This window comes from Rhagoletis zephyria, unplaced genomic scaffold (assembly GCF_001687245.7).
Source record: "Rhagoletis zephyria isolate East Lansing unplaced genomic scaffold, Rhagoletis_zephyria_1.1 Rzeph_scaffold_00015, whole genome shotgun sequence".
In the NCBI taxonomy this organism is placed as follows: domain Eukaryota; kingdom Metazoa; phylum Arthropoda; class Insecta; order Diptera; family Tephritidae; genus Rhagoletis; species Rhagoletis zephyria.
This window is the reverse complement of record NW_016157099.1, coordinates 376,406-395,084: the sequence shown is the minus strand read 5'-3', so window position 1 is coordinate 395,084 and position 18,679 is coordinate 376,406. Positions and strand designations below refer to the sequence as shown.

General features: G+C 37.0%; 1 protein-coding gene across 4 annotated transcripts in view; it reads right to left on the bottom strand.

Moving 5' to 3' along the window:
- Positions 1-16,260, bottom strand: part of Snoo (Sno oncogene) — a 454,232-nt gene extending 437,972 nt beyond the window's left edge. Inside the window, exons 1-2 of one of the 4 annotated variants that reach the window (XM_017612499.1) lie at positions 14,565-16,260; positions 12,431-14,368 (exon numbers count right to left, since the gene is read on the bottom strand). In XM_017612499.1, the coding sequence (XP_017467988.1) occupies positions 12,431-13,660 (1,230 nt within the window). In that variant the 5' untranslated portion in view covers positions 13,661-14,368; positions 14,565-16,260. The remainder of the gene's footprint in view (positions 1-12,430; positions 14,369-14,564) is intronic. The other 3 variants (XM_017612492.1, XM_017612508.1, XM_017612516.1) reach the window with 3 other exon arrangements.
- Positions 16,261-18,679: the final 2,419 nt, after the last annotated feature.

Sequence of the window (18,679 nt, the reverse complement as noted above, 5' to 3'; positions counted from 1 at the left end):
GGTCCAGTGAAATTCGACTACTTCTTCGTCAGCGGTACGTAATGTGCGAGACATTTGGTTCCACTGCTCGCATATGTCGGTTTGTTGAAGAGCGCCCATTGAGACGAGATGTGAGGGTTGAGCGGTGAACAAATTTGTGGACCCTAATACTAAATACTACCGGGTTTCAGCCTCAGTCCGCTACCGGATGTTCCGTCGTTGAGGCTGAATTTTCCGAAATTGGCGCCAAAGGTTGATTCTGTGCCCTCCTTGCATTGAGATCGCCAAACACCGTGCAAAAAGTCCTCAGAATTTCGTGATTTAACTGTGCAGCCAGTTTCATTTGGAAAAAAACTTATGAGTATTTAAAATATATATATTTTTTAAAGAAGTATACTTCATTAATCCATTATCCTGTTTTAATAGCTCGATAATTATGTGTCGGTATTGCCTTAGGCTCTGGAGGTATTTTAAATTTTAAAGAATTGAAGGTAAATAAGTTCATTACAAACATATATTAATCGTTACCTAAGTTACTTCAATAACTTAACTTATGTATTTAATTCTTCATTTTATAATTTAGATAGTGCGTATATATCCGTATCTGTAGAGAACATAGGAAACCATATTACGTGTGTCAAGTTAGCACTACACTTTTCGAAATTGGAAAAGTTAACTACGGCATTAATTGTAGCTTTTTTGTTGTAAATTTGTTGTGGAAAGAAAAAATTTGTAGCTTTCGTTTTTTAAGAAAAAATGGTATGTAGTGCTAACTTGACACACGTAACCATATTGCTCAAGACCTTTTTCTATTCGCCTACTCATCAGCGCTAAACAATCAAACTTTTAATTCAAGTATGCATTAGAAATGTTTAAATTTAACACTAATTAAAAAGCGATTTAAACAAAATTATAATCTGAATTGGAGTGGCAAATGCATAACGCTGACGAGGAGGCATGATGAAATTAGTAGCTTCATAGTTTTCTGTGCTCATTGGAATCTGTCTTGTGGGCGGTTGCGCCGGCATTGCCAGATGCGTTTTCTTCGGCACCGCCGCGGATTCATTTTAAAGTTGACGACGCCACCGCCACGAATCCTATCGGCGTAAACCTCTAAGACTGACTGACTTCAAGTCATGTGTATATATACGCATTAAGTTAATTAAAGTCGTCTGTGAATTTCTTCGCCTACCACGAAGGAAATATGTAATAAAACTATAATTTTTTTAAATTACCTTGGATGGCATTAAACGGCGCGCTTAATGCAGGTTATTACTACGACGTCACGTTTAATTTACCTGACCTACACGAGTAGGTACATAACAAAAAATGTGAAACTATTCTCGCAAAATGAAAGCACAAAGTATGGTACATACTAATCAAATGTGCATGGACATACAACCTGCCCAAAAGTTTCGTCAAGATATGCGAATTGTTGCACCGTGCTGGTGGACCAAACTAATGATCAAATGGGTCTGTCGGGTGGAGTGTGGCAATAAAATCCTGCTTAAGTCACTGTCAGCGCTCGAAAAAGAATTACGGCCGTTACAGCGAAAAACCAAAAAATTGCAAAAAATAATATATAAAAACAATAACATCGCAGCACAGAAACAAACTGGGGTCTGGTTTTAAAACGTGTCTCCACTGGCCTACCGTCTGGCCGTCGGCATCACAAGAGTTCGCGCGTGTTTCGCGTCGCTTTTGGTTTTCATTGGCTCGACGGCCAACTACGGCTGTTGCGACGCAGTGTGACGTAATCTGGTATACACCATACATACATATAACAACTATGTGGGACTTGCCTAGTTTCCTTATCTTACTAATATCCACACACATTCATTCATACATATGTATATACCCTCCAGAAAATCTGACTAGCTCAGAGCTAGCGTAGAACTAGACCTTTTGCCGACAGTACTAGTTCTAGCTCAATTCCCAAACAATGCTTTCAACTGTCCAGTTTTACACGCCCATGTCATTGGCGGTGGCAATTGTCGCCCAGTGCAATACGGTGCAACTAGTTTTAACCCGCTTCCGTTTTGGACAGTTTTTTTTTATGAAAAAAAGTTTTTTGGATATCTTTTTCGTTTTCTCTTTTTTTTTAGTTTTCGTTAAAAAAATTATTTTAAGCTGCACGCAACAATCTTAATTTATTAAGTTTGAGAACTCAGAACCTGCCTCCACCGCTCTAAATTTAACTGCAGGGTAAGAATGTACATATATGTATTTGTGTGTAACAAACCTGCAAAAATCGTTGGACCATGTGGTCTATTTGTGTTATTGGTGTACTTACAAAATGCTCCTCTGTAGTGCAGTACCGGATCAACTGGTGTCTCTAGCGGATTAACTGGTGTCTCTAGCTTATTATTACTCGATCATTGCTCGTGTTTTAACGATTGTAACTACTCCTCGATGTTTATTTGGCTGTGTTGCCGAGAGCTAGGTACTCCATGGAGTAATCACTTGGAGTAGTTTTGTGGTACTCCCTGCCCTGGGACATCGCAATGTTAATTGGACCACTTTTCTCAAGTCTATGGTATTACAAAACCTCACAGACTATAAACAATTTACTTAAAAACTAAATATTTGTTGACCGCAAAGCCAGCTTAAATGATTTTCTCTTAGAGAACGTATCAATATTCTTATTTTTATCGATCAAAGCATTAACATTCTGAAGATTAGATCATTTTGTGCATAATTAGTTTTATAAAATTCAATCAAAAAGTTATAACGTAAAGATCTCATCCAATCTTTATCAAGACGGGGCAGCGTCACTCCTTGGAAATGTCTACATTCTGTGTAAATTATATAATTCAGTTTTATGCTTTATCAGTTTCGTATTCATCTGGTATCTGACTTCAAGTGTTAACAGTTTGAAACTTGTCAAATTAATAGTTAAAGAGAAATTGATTAAAGTTTGAGCAAAAACGAGTTAAAATGTCTCACCCGTCACGTTGGAATTCCCGTTATACAGCATTTTTTTATTTTTGTAAAGATCTTTAAGCTCGCACCTATTCCTCTTTATGCAAGAAAATGAAAAATATGCCTTGGGATTAATGTATTTTAAATGGTCAGTGAAGGTGAAAGCCAAGGCGAATTCATACAAAACGATAGCGACAGCACAAAAACAAAAAACTAAACTGAGAAATTATACGCACGACGATAATCAGAACACAAACAATGAACAACAAACACATCACCTTGTATGAATTCGTCTTAGTGAAAGCCGAATCGAAGACAACCCCAAGATTTTTAGCTCTTTTGTACGAGCTTATCGCAGTATCTGAAATAGAGTAAGATGATTGTAAACGCGTACGTATTTTATGAAATGTTACATAACCGCGCTTTTCAATATTGATTTCTAACTTATTACGTCTACACCAGGCACAAATCTATTTAGCTCATTTTAAATAACGTCAATGTCAGAGCTATTTTTTAAATTTTTGAAGAGTTTTAAATCATCCGCTTATAGAAGGTGACAGCAGAATTTAAAGCAAACACTGGAATCATCAATAAAGTTATAGCATAGTACTGGAACTAATATGCAAACTTGGGTAACGCACGTGTGGTAGCAGTGTATTTATGGGATTTTGCATTATCAAAATTATGGAAGTATTATATATATGGGTAACATATATAAAAAATAATAATATTCCGACGAAATGACAACCTTCTCCTTTCTTTGAAGTTGGTTAAATATTAGTGTGTCCCCACATGATAACAAATTACATTGAGAAACTAAAATTCCACTTTTACAATTTGTATTGGCAAACTCGAAATTCATTCTAAAATTGTTAAATACATGAGGAATACTGTATAAAAATCTCCCAAACCAATATTTAATTACTTTTTAATAATATGACTTTTAAGTTAAGGCGTGCGAGTAAACGTGCTAGATGACTGCATATGGTGCTACGGGGCGTATACGTTACATACGCAAATACGGGTATATGTGCACGAGTGGTTATTTTTTACTTTTTTCAGCAAGTGTATATCTTTTTCAAATTTTCATTTAAACACGATTTCGCGTTGGAATCTTGTTCCTTATACAAAACTAAATATAATGCATTTTCTAAGATAAGTGTACCTCCATTTTCGACCAAAAGCACGTTGTCATATCCATGTATTAAATATTCACGTGACAAGCATCAACAAATGAAGAAATACAATAATTCCAGAAAAGTGCTAGTTTAGTAACAGTTGACAAATCCATATTGTGAATAAAATGTTTATATGCATTTCGGTTAATTCTGGAGTATTCTTCGGACCTTAGGGGGTACTCTTTACATGCGTTCATGGAGTAGACGCGATTTTTTCAGGGAAGTGTATTCATGGAAGCGCGGATGCTCAAAGACATTCAGGCATACATACATATTTACGATTCGTTGGTATTTTAGGTTTATGTACGATACGGTTTTATCTTCGCAAAATTTTGTGTGTTTTGTTGTTGTCCAGCTTTTCGTCTGTTACTGGCTCCATTGTTTGCTATTTTACTGCGCATACTCTTTTCTGATATGTATGTTTACATATACATACATATGTATGTGGGTTAGGGTGGTCCATAAATGCATATGAAAAAGTAAAGTCGGAATTTTTGTGCTCTCACCCCCTAGGATTGTTCTATACCGAAAAAATAGACCCCTAGTTTTTTTTTTATCAAAAAAACATTTAGAGATCGCTTAAAACCTTCAAAGTTTTCCTTGTATTTTATATGGGGAAAAAGCACTTTTCGAAGAAAGGGTATAGAATTCTTGCAAATCAATCTCTTCATGAGATTCCCAATGATAATACCCAATTATTTATTTAACCATTTTTTCATAGTGTCGGCCGCTGCGGTGTAGTGGTAAGCAGTGCGCGCTTCCACTCCGCAACGCCTGGGTTCAAACCCTGGTCAAAGCAACATCGCAAAAAATATAGAAAAAAGGTTTTTTCTTAACAGCGGTCGTCCGTCGGCAGGCAATGGCAAACCTCCGAGTGTATTTCTGCCATGAAAAACAGCTTCTCATAAAAATACAGTCGCCGTTCGGAGTCGGCGTAAAACTCTAGGTCCCTCCGCTTTGTGTGACAACATCAAGGCGCACGCCGCAAATCAGAGGAGAAGCTCGGCCAAACACTAACATATGTGTAAGCGCCAATCTATTATTATTATTATTATTATTATTATTTTTTTTCATAGTAACTATATTTTATAGGTCCACCAAAGCCCCCGGAAAATACGAGAAAGTACCATGGGCGGATGAATAAAAAAACTTTAGTTTTAAAAAATGGTCTAATTGATAATCGGGTAATGTTGCTGGAAGTCTCCTGAAGAGAACCAGAGATTTTCGATCGAAAAATATTGTTCTTGAAGAATTCTATACCATTTGTACGAAATGTTGTTTTTCCCCATATAAAATACAAGAAAACTTTGAGCAACCTCTAAATATTTTACGTGTGTCAAGTTAGCACTACACTTTTCGACATTGGAAAAGTTAACTACGGCATTAATTTNGTGGTGTAAAGTTAGCACTACATACCATATTTTTTAAAAATGAGAGCTACAAATTTTTTGTTTCCACAACAAAAACACTACAATTAATGCCGTAGTTAACTTTTCCAATTNTTGGTGTTTTTGTTGTAAATTTGTTGTGGAAAGAAAAAATTTGTAGCTCTCATTTTTTAAAAAATATGGTATGTAGTGCTAACTTGACACCAGACACCTAGTCGATAGTATTGAGATATCCNATATTTTTTGATAGAGGTATATTTTTTCGATATAGAACGATTCTAGGGGGTGAGAGCATAAAATGCCGACTTTACTTATTTTGGACCACCCTACCTACCTACTTAATTGTTTATTTTTTTTCACCATTTGCGAAAGCATTTTTAACCGTTTCGCTTGTGCACGCAAACATAATTTTCACACAAAGAGCAAAACAAACAAAAAAAAACATTGCAGAACTCGGCACAAAGTCAAGCGACATAGTCGCGCCTGAAAACCGGTTAGTAAATTTTTATTTTTAGTTGCGTTCCCCAACTTTTCTGGGTTAAAACCTGTAAAACTGTCAAGAAGTAAAAGAAGTCAGAGAACCGAGTACGGGAACGCTTTTTGGTAAATTCTTGCAACATCTTGCGTTTTTTATTACCTCCCTTTTATTAGCTCAGGATGTAACTATGCAATATTGATGCGCCTAAAAGATGCAGCGATTTCTATTCTCAAGTTACATACCTGATGACGGTACGAATGGAAATTATAATAGCGAGGTTTTAGTTTTTTTAACTATAATTTTATTTCTATCAGTTGATTGACTGAGGGCAGATATGTATGTACATGCATATCGTCGTTTAAAGTACAAAACCGCGTATCGTCATTCTGCAAAACCGCGTAGCTGACATTGGCTGCCAAAAACTGGATTTGCTCACACAAGCTCTTGGCTCAATCCTTAGCCGTTCGTCCTGAAATATACTAGCCAGAAATGCGATTGCTTTATAAAAAAGGAACCATTTTGAAATATGAGTGTTTTTACGCTCCAGAAAATAATTTTTACAACTTCACATACGCGGTTTTGCATTTTGTTGATACGCGGTTTTGCACTTTAAACGACGATATTTATATGTATGTATGTAGCGTGGCTGGTTGATACACCCGTCAGCATGGGTAAGTGGTTCAGTTGGTTTTGATATCATTGGACTCTAGGTGTCGCATATACTAAATACATACATAGTATGTATGTCCATAGACAGGTATGGATGTACATACAAATACACATATCGAGCCCTAGCCGCCAAAAAGGCGTAAGCGACAAAAAGTAAAATTTTCAGTAGGCGTTATTTTTCTTATTAACACGGCAAATACTATATATACTAACGTGAAGGTTAACGAACAAGTAAAGATTAATGTTAGGTATATACTAGTGGTTTGTTTTTTGCCCATCTCTAATGAAACAGGTGATTTTGTCGCATACACCCATTTTGTCGTCACCAAAAAGGGCTACTGCACGCAATTGCGGCGGTTAAGCCAAAATATATATAAAACGAAACACATTTTTAGCATTAACAAAAACCATTGGATGCCTTTAGCTCATTTATTTTATTCTTGTTAAATATTAAGAAACAACTCTTCAACACAAATACACACGATATTAATTAAAATGCCTTATCGATGTAAAACCTAATGGCGATTTCGTTTGTTCCAACAAAATGTTGTTCTTCCATGGTGCAACATATGTTTGGTGTTATGCTAAACCCTGTGAAAGTGCATATTTTGCCTATTTATCCTGTCGGGCTAACGCATTTCATAATATTGTCATTTTAAGCAACCTTCTGCTTTTCTCCCCTGACAAAGTTTCAAAGGGCAGAGGATGAGCCTGTTTTGCGTTATTGGAGTGGAACATTTTAAGAAACGAGCACGGAAGCTTGCTCTTCAACTAAATTTTCAGAAGAATCGGTGTCGCAGTATTCCAGCATACACAGTCTCTAACGTTAGAGAAATTTGGATTTCTACATAAGATAACTAGAGTAATTCTCTAATCGTTCACGAGTCGATGACAATGTTAGAGAACTACATTAGAATTCGATTCGAGAATGATTAGAGAAACAACGCAATTTCCTTATCGGTTATCTTTGGAACCGTAAACAGTCCGATTTTTTCTTTTTTTTTTCAAATATTGTACGTATTGGTGATTATGGGTATTCAGTATATCTGTCAGTTGCTTCTGACACTAATTCTTATAATGTCCAAGCATTTTGTGTTTAATATTTTGGTCCTTCTGTCGAAAGATTTTCCACGAATTGTAAAACAGTTTTCAATACTAAATCAAGGAAAAGTACCAAAAACATAAGTTTTCATTTGTTTATTTCGGCTGATAAAGTTCAGAACGGTAGAAAATAAATTAGTTTAACAGAATACGTTCCAAGTTACTAAAAAAGTTGTTTAGAATTCCTATTAAGTCGTAATGAAATGTGCCGCAAATGCTAAGTGTAACGTAGCCAGTGAAAAACTAAAAAAGTTGTTTTTCGGATACTTAAGAATCCTTTACAAAGGGATATTTAACATGTTCTCTTAGTATTGTCGATATCCTACGTATGCCAAATGGAAAAAAAAGAAATGGTAGCTGACTTCATTGCACAACTACCTAATAAATAAGTGTAATGAGGCCAGTGTTTTTCTTTTTATTAAGTTTTTTATTGACTTGATAACTATTCTCATTCTCATTTTAGCAATAAATAAATAAGACATATTTAAGAAAATGGTTGGGTGGACAATTTCGAATTGATTATTATACTACTAAATTTCGATAGCTATTATATTTAAATAAAGCGAAGCTAACATTTGTAAAATATTCTTTGAAATCTTTATCTCTAAAGATTTTGATTATATATGTAATTGCCTGGAATTGAATGAAATTTTTTGCAACGTGTAAAACTGATACAGTATCTGCTCCTTTCACGTGATTGTATTCCTATCACTACAATTTTATAGAATATGATACAAGTTTACACCAAACTATGAAGAGTTTATTTTGTTAAAATCGTCTATGCGAGAATTCTTCTATAGAACTGCGATAAATGCATTAAGATTTTGGTATTTAAGATTAACGAAGATGTAGAAACCACCGTATCAGTTTTGAAATTGTCTTGGATGGTATTAAAAAGAAAACACAGACCATAATTTTTAAGGATAATCGAGTTATATTTTTTTTCCTTTTTGGTTGTTGTTGTTTCCGACAGGGTGGGTGTATGATGTATTATGAAACGAATTTCCGTCATCCCTTGTCAAATTTGGTTTGGAGACAAACCGGTTTCGGCGTTGTGCCATCTTCAGTGTCATAAATACGAGCAACCAACAAAAATTATGCAGAACGAAAAATGACACTGAAGATGGCACAACGCCGAAACCGGTTTGTCTCCAAACCAAATTTGACAAGGGATGACGGAAATTCGTTCCATAATACATTATATTTTTTTATCCTTCTATAGATTCCCAATTTTAGCTCAATTTTAGCTTGTTTATGACGACATAATAGGAACGCGAAGAAAAAATGAAAAGGCAAAGCCTTTTGGTTAAACCTTGTAGAAGCGAATCGTACGTGTAACGTGACCAGTGTTTTGTGTAACGTTACCAGTGCCCAAATTATATGACCAAAAACTATTAATTTTACATAGACATAGATTTGACCATGCCTAATCATACCACCTAAAAAGCCCAGTTGGGTTTGAGCTATTTAATAGAAAATTGATTCATATTGTAGAAAAAATGCGTACGAATATTACGCTGCCACACCTTCTGATAGATGGCGCAGGGATCAAGAGCTGTCCTAAAAAATCTTACTTGTGGTCAGATATGCTTCCTGTCAGTGGCGGACACAGGATTTTATTTGGGGAGGGGCGATTGGGATCGACTTGTCGAATAACGTTAAATTACAGGCATCTAACTTGATTCACAGCGGAGTGACTGAGAGACTAATCGAAGCTATATGACCTACAAGCATTAAACCTTTTTGAACACTTATTTTTTCACGCATATAGAGGTTCTAGTAATTTTTATGAAGTCGGAATTAAAAATGCTTTGGATATAATTTTACTTTAAGTAAGTTTCATGTTGTGAATTTGGCGCAAGGTCCATTTACAGAGTCCCATGTAATAAAACAATTATACTATTTGTAAAAAAGCACAAGATTAAAAGTTATTATCTGGGTTTATTAAAGCAGTATATATTTGTGTATATTACATAAATACTTATTTTTTTCTTATAATGTTTGTCAAATGAGGGATGCAATTAAGTAACTAAACAACTTATTCGGAATTTTGATTATAATAACTTAAATTGCAAACTTAGTTTTGCGCTTTCCTTTTAGGAATCTTTGTATTATCCGATCAGTGTCAATTTCAATATTTAAGGGCCAGTTTCAGTGGCAGTTTAAACTTAGATTACGTAAACTGAATTTAAAAGGACTGACATTTGATTGGCTAATCTTAGTTTAAAGCAGCCAGCTCGGGCGTTTAAACTAAGTTTAAAACCGTACACTAAAAAACTGGCCCTAAGTGTACGTGTAAAAGTGCTAGACCTATCAGTCTTTTTTCATTCATGGTACTATGGAACCATGTTTTTAACCGGCGAAGGGTAACTTATTTCTGAAGTAGCGTTACTAGCTAGAAGTGTAGTCAGATTGCGGAGAAGTTTGTTAATCAACGGAAATCATATTCGTCGTCCCATTTACCAAGAACTTCTGCTGTTGATTTTAGGTATGGCTTTTCGCTTACCTCATTTGTTCATCGCTCAGACCACACTTTATACTCTCCTTCCAAACTGATAGCGTCTATTTGTAGCGTATTATATTCCCTAATTTTATATGTATGGAAGTAATAGTTCAACTCAAAAATGTTTATGTAATGTATATTTCGGCAATCTTTCTCGGAGATAGGAAGGACCTACAGTTTTACACCGACTCCGAACGGCGATTTTATTTTTATGAGAGTACACCCGGAGATTTGCCTTTCTTGTATATCTTTTTGCGATGTTGCTTTGAAATTATCGGTAATAAAAACCGCGAAGTCTGTTTTGCCTTTTCACGTTGGATAAGAAAGCAAATCGAGTGGGTCTGGCGATAAACGAGGACCAGACGAAGTATCTCCTGTCATCAAACAAACAGTCAGCACACTCGCGGCTTGGCACGCACGTCCCTGTTGACAGTTATAATTTCGAAAAAGTACAGTATTTCGTTTACTTGAGAGCCAGCATTAACGTCAATAATAATGCCAGCATTGAAATCCAACGCAGAATACTCTTACCAACAAGTGCTACTTTGGACTGAGTAGGCAATTCAGAAGTAAATTCCTCTCTCGACATTTGAAAACCACACCCTCTAAGTCACTCATCATGGCAGTGCTGGTGAATGGCGCAAAATCATGGACAATAGCAACATTCGATGAGGCGACTCATTGAGTGTTCGGGAGAAAGATTTTCGCAGACGATGGAATGATGAGCTGTATGTAAAGAAACGGACATAGTTCAGCGAATTAAAATATAGCTTGGTCCAGTCGTGCGAATGAACACTGACGATCCAGATTTGAACGCGTTTAACCCGAAACCCGCTGGTGGTAGCAGAGGAAGTGCGAAACCCCCACTGCGATGGGAAGACCAAGTGGAGAAGGATTTGATTTCACTTGGCATTTCCAATTGGCGTCAGTTGGCACAGAAGAGAAACAACTGGCGTGCTTTGTTGAGCTCGGCCAAAATCGCTTAGGCGGTTACAGCGCCAAGTAAGAAGAAAAATGTGATCACTCCTTTCGTATGCTGGCAGACTTTAAAACCGTCATCCGCATAAAGGACACCATATTGGTGGCAAGTAAAATAAAAAAGCGTATGAAAAAATTTTTCGAATTTCGACAACTGAGCGATACTAGTATAAGTATGGAATTTTTTTTGCTTTATAAGTTAATATATAAGTGGTTTTCGTACGAATCGACAATTTCAAATTTTTGTATAGGAAATGATAAGAAAATTTCAAGATTTTCGATTCGTACGAAAACAAGAATACGCCCCATTATGTTTTCAAATCGAAGGTTTTTGTCGTGTCTTCCTTCGAATAGAACCTTATTGTTTAAATGTAAGTACAAAATCCTTTGTCGATACTGAGTAATAATGCTTACCAATTAAGGAAATTTATATTTTTTTAAATTAAACTATGACATATGTTGCTATATTTTATGTATAACTAGCAGACCCGGCGAACTTCGTCCCACCCAAATTTAATTTTTGGTATTGAAACATTTTGGTCCAACATTTTCACAACCGTTTACGTTCATGATTTCAGTGACGCATTTATCTTCTAATATTACGGTTTGGTCGTTGTCAGAAGGCATATTTCCATTGCCGTTTAAATAACCTAGCAAAAGTGTATATGCATTCAAAGATACGTAACAGTTTCATTGCGTTTAAAAGGCACCCCGCCACCTTTTCAAATAGCTTGAATTTTCTCTTAGAGTATGGGATTGATTTCATGAACACTGCATATATCTGTGCAGTATCAAAAGTTCGATTTGTATGGGAGGAGCCACGACCCCTTTTCCGAGTTCTCTTCCACGAACATTTTCCGGGATATGCAGTATGGAAAATTCGGTTTGTATGGAAGGTGCCACGCCCCTTTTTCCAATAACCACAATTTTTCTCCATGAGTATGCAACTGTTTTCATATATCTCCATACCATGTTCTAGTACTTTACCACGAACACTTCCAGAGATATGCAATATGAAAAATTCGTTTTGTATGGGGGGCGTGGCACGCCCCCTGTGCCTAGCGGAATGAAATATACTTTACATCCGATTCTCATACCTATCATATATACACAAAAAATTGCATAGAGATCGGTCGATCCGTTTAAGAGGAGTTCGGCCACAAACACCGTGACACGGGATTTCTATATATTAGACTTAGTTTATAAAAATACAAATTTCTTAGTCTTAACGTACCTTTCGTTTCATGTAGAGCAATTCGTTTTGTGCCTTTAGCGCTTCCTTAATCTCGACCTCCTTTAGCTCATCCAGAATCTTCTGGTATTTTTCTCGATTTTCGACGTCTAACGCAACATGCAGATAGTCATGCCAATTACGTGAATCGAATCCCCAATGACATGTACGGTTTTCAACTTCCCGATGTACATGTCCGACAAATTTTTGCGGCGAGAACCAGCCTTTACACTCCAAGCACATTATGCAAGTAGGTTTAGTGTATGAGTACAAATCGGGTGTACAAATACCATCACACTTTCCAAAACAGCGGTGGTAAACTTTGAACGAAATGGCACCTTTTGGGATATCGTCATCATTGATGTAACTATTTCGATCGACACGATTTAAAAGAGCAGCACACAAACGCTCCGCATCAGTGCGTGTTATCAAACCAGATGCCTTAACATCAGGTGGCAAAATCTTCGCGGCTTTAAATTCCAACAACTGATCAGGTGTACACTGTGAACAATAGATACCGAGCTCATCGAATATGCGGTTTATTTGATCAAGTGTAAAATCGGCGAGCACATTATTAAGAAACTGTGGCAGGCACAAACGCATCTCCCCGCCCAGCGAGAAGCAGCCAATTGTTTTACCCTCCAGACGCGTTTCGTATAATACACCAGAACCCGAATCTGGTGCGGTAAATATAGGTTGTGACAATTCCGGTGGTGGAGGCGGTATGATCTTGACCGTGGTTAGGGGAGGTTGAGGTGGAACTGTTTGGGTTGGGGATTGTGTGGTTTGTGACGACATCGACAACGGAAGCGGCAGCGTTTGTGGTGGCAATGTGTCACCCAGCTCATGCGGCTCGGGCGAACTGAGCACCTCCTTTTTAATGAGTGGTACAGCGGGTGGCAATGCTGTGCCCGAATTTGGTGACTTGGAGCAGGTTGGTGATGACGACGCTATTAACGGACAGTGTGGTTTGTTACTTGCTAGGCCGTTAGGTGGTAGAATCCCGGCCGAGTGGTGACCAGCGCAAAGATTGCGAGCACCCGCAATGTTAAGGTCGGTGCTGCTGCCGCCGCTGCCACTTACACCAGTTAAAGTGGCGTCAAGCGGACAGTTGGAGCCGGTTGGGCAGCCGGCGGCGGTCAGCGCATGGCCAGGTCCTTGCAAGCTTTTTGGTGCACTTGTCTGATATTTCTTCAGCACTGTGTGTATATTTGGCGTAACGTATTCAGTCATTTTTTCTTTAAACGTTTATCGGCCACTGCCTTCTACCGAAGGTGGTGGAGTGGGTAGGGCGGCAGTCCTTAGCTCGCTAACCAAAATTAGTAAAAATCAATGGCGAATACAGTTGAAGCAGCGGCGAGGCAGGTGAGATCAAATGGAATTGAATGTTGCATATGCGAACGCGCCCTGGTTTCAGCTTCATTCGAAGTAAGATGCAACACCAGCGGAACCAAGTAATAACACCGCAATAACTTACATATGTATAATGCTTTAATAGAATGCTTTTAGCGGAAGCTAGTTTAATTGCACCTTATATTTTCTTACACATTTACACTTTTCACACTTGTATAATTTGTGTTGATCTATTATTTTCTTCACAATTTGGCACGTTATCCATTCCATTCACACACAATATTTGATTTTTTTATTCGTTTTATTTTAATATTTTCGAGCGCTTAGAGTGCTCTTAGAGTGCTCTTATGTTAGATTTTTCAATTTGAAAATTTTAATTTGCACTTCTATTTGGTCGCAGCTTCAATTATTTTCGCGCACAATTCCGACGGCATTTTTGTACTCGCGTGACACATACAACGCCAAGATCTCTCCATTTCCGCTCTTCCGCCTGCTGGCCATTCGTTTTACTCGTTTCGTTTTATTTGCTTTGCGCACTTCGCGCACAGCCCGGTTTTGGCAGCGACGGAATTTCAAAAGCAGCACCGACTACAAATAAAAACAAAGAATTAAAAAGCTGTGCAGTTATTTTTAAACTCACAGGCACAGCAAAAATTAGAAAAATTTCATTAATTCTCATGTTTTATTTTGATTTTTCATTTTGCTTTGAGCTACTTTTCACATAATTTAGCCTATCAATTCGAATATAGATAATACGAGTTAACTAGAAGTTGCACATACATACATACATATGTATATAAATATTGATCACTTTTTATTGATGATTCTTCTCTTCCACTAATCAAAACTCTCAAATGCGTACAATTTTCGACAAACTTTTTAAGAAAATAAATCATTGCATTGCATTTTCGCAAACACTGCAAATTCACATCACTGCTAAATTCACTGTTCGCTTGGCCGATACTTCCGTGGGGCTTGCAGGCGCATCTCCAAATGTGTGAGTATGGATGTATGCGTAAATTGTATCTATGCGTATATATATTTGAATGTACATATGTATGTACTTATATGAATCCGTGTATTTCAAGATAATATGCGCATGTAGAACAGCGCGCCAAACTGACGACCTCGCGACTGACCGTTCGACTGATGACCAAAATGCGGCGCTCTGAGGCCGAAATGTCAAAAATCCAACTGGATTCTGCTGCGGTTCTTCTTCTTCCGATTACTATATCGCTTCGTGCCGAGAAAAAATGGTTCTCGCACCCGACATGAGCTGCACTGTAAGTTGTTGTTATTGTTTTAGATAGTAAGCCGTCATCTGTTGGTATTAATACACTACTACTAATACAGAAACGTTAAAACGAGAGAGCGCGCCAACATGGGCACGACGTCGAGTGGCCCCAAAGAGCGCAGCTGCAAATACTGCGACTGCGACTGCGATGCTGTGAGACCACCACGTAATTTAGACGTTGGTGTGGTTGTGACAAGTAGCGTTGGCCGTTGCCGTAGTGCTGACTGGCGCGTGTTTTGCTCTCCCAGTTCGATTTTCATTCGCTTCGGTTCTTCTTCTTCCGCTTCAGTTTTTGCTTTGTATAGTTGTTGGTATAGTAGTTGCCTTTTTTATATTTGCTGATTAGAAAATACACTAAAAAGTGTATTGGAGACGCAGAGGCAGACTTTTGTCTCGTCTGTGTGTCGTCGCGACTCCCTAGTATCGACACCGCATTCAGCTCAGATATGAAGGGTGCGGCGCCAAAGGGGCAAGGCAGCGACGGCACGACAACTACTTACAACTGAGACGGCCCAGTCGCTATCTGAAATCCTCACCTCCCCTTGACTTGCGACGCCTGCTAACAGGGTTAAGTTCCAAAAACTTTTGTTGTAATTGTTTTTGTTTTCTGCTTTTATTTACTTATTGTCGCAGTTGTTTTTATTTCCGTCAGTCTATACGTCTGCCAGTCGTATAGAATCTTGCCAAGTTTTGGTTTGTCGTCTACTTTACTTGATTCATCCACTTTTTCGCAAAAACTTGCGTATATTAGTTTCTTAAGCACTTTTTTCGTCACTTTTGTCACAGTATTTATGTACGTATGTAGTGGTATTTATCTACTTGCGTATGCATATTTTCTATAGCACTGCACTTTCCACGATTCGCCGACCATATTATTTTTCATCATCTTCCACTATTTTATTGCACTTGGCATTTTCGCAAACTATCTTTTGATAAATTGATACGAAAAATCGCTTTTCTATTTCATATTTTAAACTCTTTTTTACATCTTAATCATGTGCCACTATATGCACTCGTAATCACTTTAATTAAATTCACTTTGCTAATGTCGCTTTATCATTATTTGGGTGTTCGCGTTTATGAAATATTCGTTGGTCTTTTAAGTATTTTTGCGAAATACGCCGCGCACACCACCTTCTTTCACGAAAGCAGCAGAACAACAGCGTGACAGCGTTATCGGTGACAGCAACGGTAGCGGCAACGTCAAACGGCAAATGCACCAACGACTACAACCAACATCGCTAAGTATCTCGCAGATATGTATTGGCAAAGTTCATACAAGTTCTCTACATTGGGTGCCGCCGCCATCATACTCAAACTAGTTGCTGCATGAAATCGGTTCGAACACAACCAGAGAATTTATATGAGATTTTCATTCACATTTTTTTATAAAACGACAATGCCCCACAAGTACTATATATGTACATATGTATGTGCATTAGGGTGGTCCAAAATAAGTAAAGTCGGGGGGGAGAAGTATACCCCTTATTTTATTTTGAATTCAAAAAATTATTTAGTGTTCGCTTAAAGAGCTCAAGGTTTTCCATGTATTTTATATGAGAAAAAAAAACTAATTTTCGTAGAAATGGTATAGAATTCTTGAAAATCATTACTTTTCGATCGGGAAACTCCCAATTTTTTATTTAACTATTTTTTAATACTAACGATTTTTTACTGGTCCCCGCATTGTATTTTCCGGGGTTTTAGGCAACCCTATAAAATATAGTTATCATGAAAAAATTATTAAATAAAGAATTGGATATTATTGTTGTGAATCTCATCAAGGGAAACAGAGTTTTCCGATCGAAAAATATTGATTTTTGATGAGGATGTGCCGGCTCTCTAGCCGTTTTTCTCCTTTCCGATGTGAATCTCATCAAGGGAAACAGAGTTTTCCGATCGAAAAATATTGATTTTTGATGAGGATGTGCCGGCTCTCTAGCCGTTTTTCTCCTTTCCGATGTGAATCTCATCAAGGGAAACAGAGTTTTCCGATCGAAAAATATTGATTTTTGATGAGGATGTGCCGGCTCTCTAGCCGTTTTTCTCCTTTCCGATGTGAATCTCATCAAGGGAAACAGAGTTTTCCGATCGAAAAATATTGATTTTTGATGGGGATGTGCCGGCTCTCTAGCCGTTTTTCTGCTTTCCGAATATCCGGCCCAATACTGCCTGAAATCCGACCGGATTTCGATTGCAGAAGATTAAATTTAAAAATCTAGTTATTTTTTTTTTTTTGTATTTTTATAATCAAATTACATAAATAGTATCAAATTTGTTATTTAAGTTAAAATATTTTACATTTTTGATTATAAAAAGAATCATTTCCGAATTATCGGCAACAACCTATTTTTATTTTCAACATAAATGCTACCCGATGTACTCTTTCTTAGTTCACTGAGTACTGAGTTACATATAGGATAGTTCACCTCGAAAGAGTAGATAATCTGGTCATAAGTATGTCACTAAACAAACAAAAAACAGCAGCCCACCGGATATCCGATCGGATATCCGAATCCGGCTCCTATTTTTTACATGGTATCCGGAATCCGGTTAGCCTGCAAAATCTCTATCCGGCACAACCGTAATTTTTAAGAATTCTATACCATTTATACGAAAAGTTGCTTCTCCCCAATTTAAAATATGTACTTGGAAAACTTTGAGCGCTTTCAGCGACCTCTAAATATTTTTTGATTTCAAAATAAAAAAATATTGGTATATTTTTTTGGTAAAAAAACAATCCTAGGGGATGAGATCACAAAAATTTCGACTTTACTTTTCACATGCCTTTTTGGACCACCCTAATGTACATAAATTACAAATTATTTTCCAAATAATGTTAAGGGCTTATTTATAAAAAACATTAATTTTTGGCAAAGTGCTTATATTTTGCAGTATTATATTTGCATCGTCATAAAAAAGAATAAGTTGAAAAACAAGTAAGAAAGTCTAAGTTCGGGCGGATCCGATGATTAAATACCCGGCGCAAGTATTCGATATATATTTTTCAACTTTCCGAAAACTACCGCTACCTGGGCCCAATTGCACCCATGACTTATCACTTATCACTTTACTACTTTTGGATAAGCCTTTTTATTGAAAAGTAAAATTGATAAGTGTTGCACTTTTTACTTATCATAAAAAACTTATCAAATTATCAAAAAATGAATACTGACAAGTTTTTTTGATAAGTCGATTTGATAACCATTGCACAGCCAATTTCTTTTGCTTTTCAAATAGAGAACTTTTCCAATAATGTGCTTAGCTAAAATGATTACCGTTTCTCAATGGAAAACGAAAGCTTAGCAAACGCATGTGCGATTTGATAAAGATTTTGAATTTATCATTTTTTTACTATGTCGCGCGCACAAAGCAAAGCCAATAAATTGGCTGCCTTAAAAATTATTAAGGAAAAAAGTAATTCCGTCTTGACTATCATATGTATGTAAATAACTATACTTTTCTACATTTAAGGATTATTTATTTGGATCTTTCCAAAATAATTCAGTAACAAAAACACATAAACCACATTGCATTCATTGAATGACTTATGTACCGGTTAACAAATTGGTACTCAGTAGCCTTAGGGGCGTTTATATTTATCA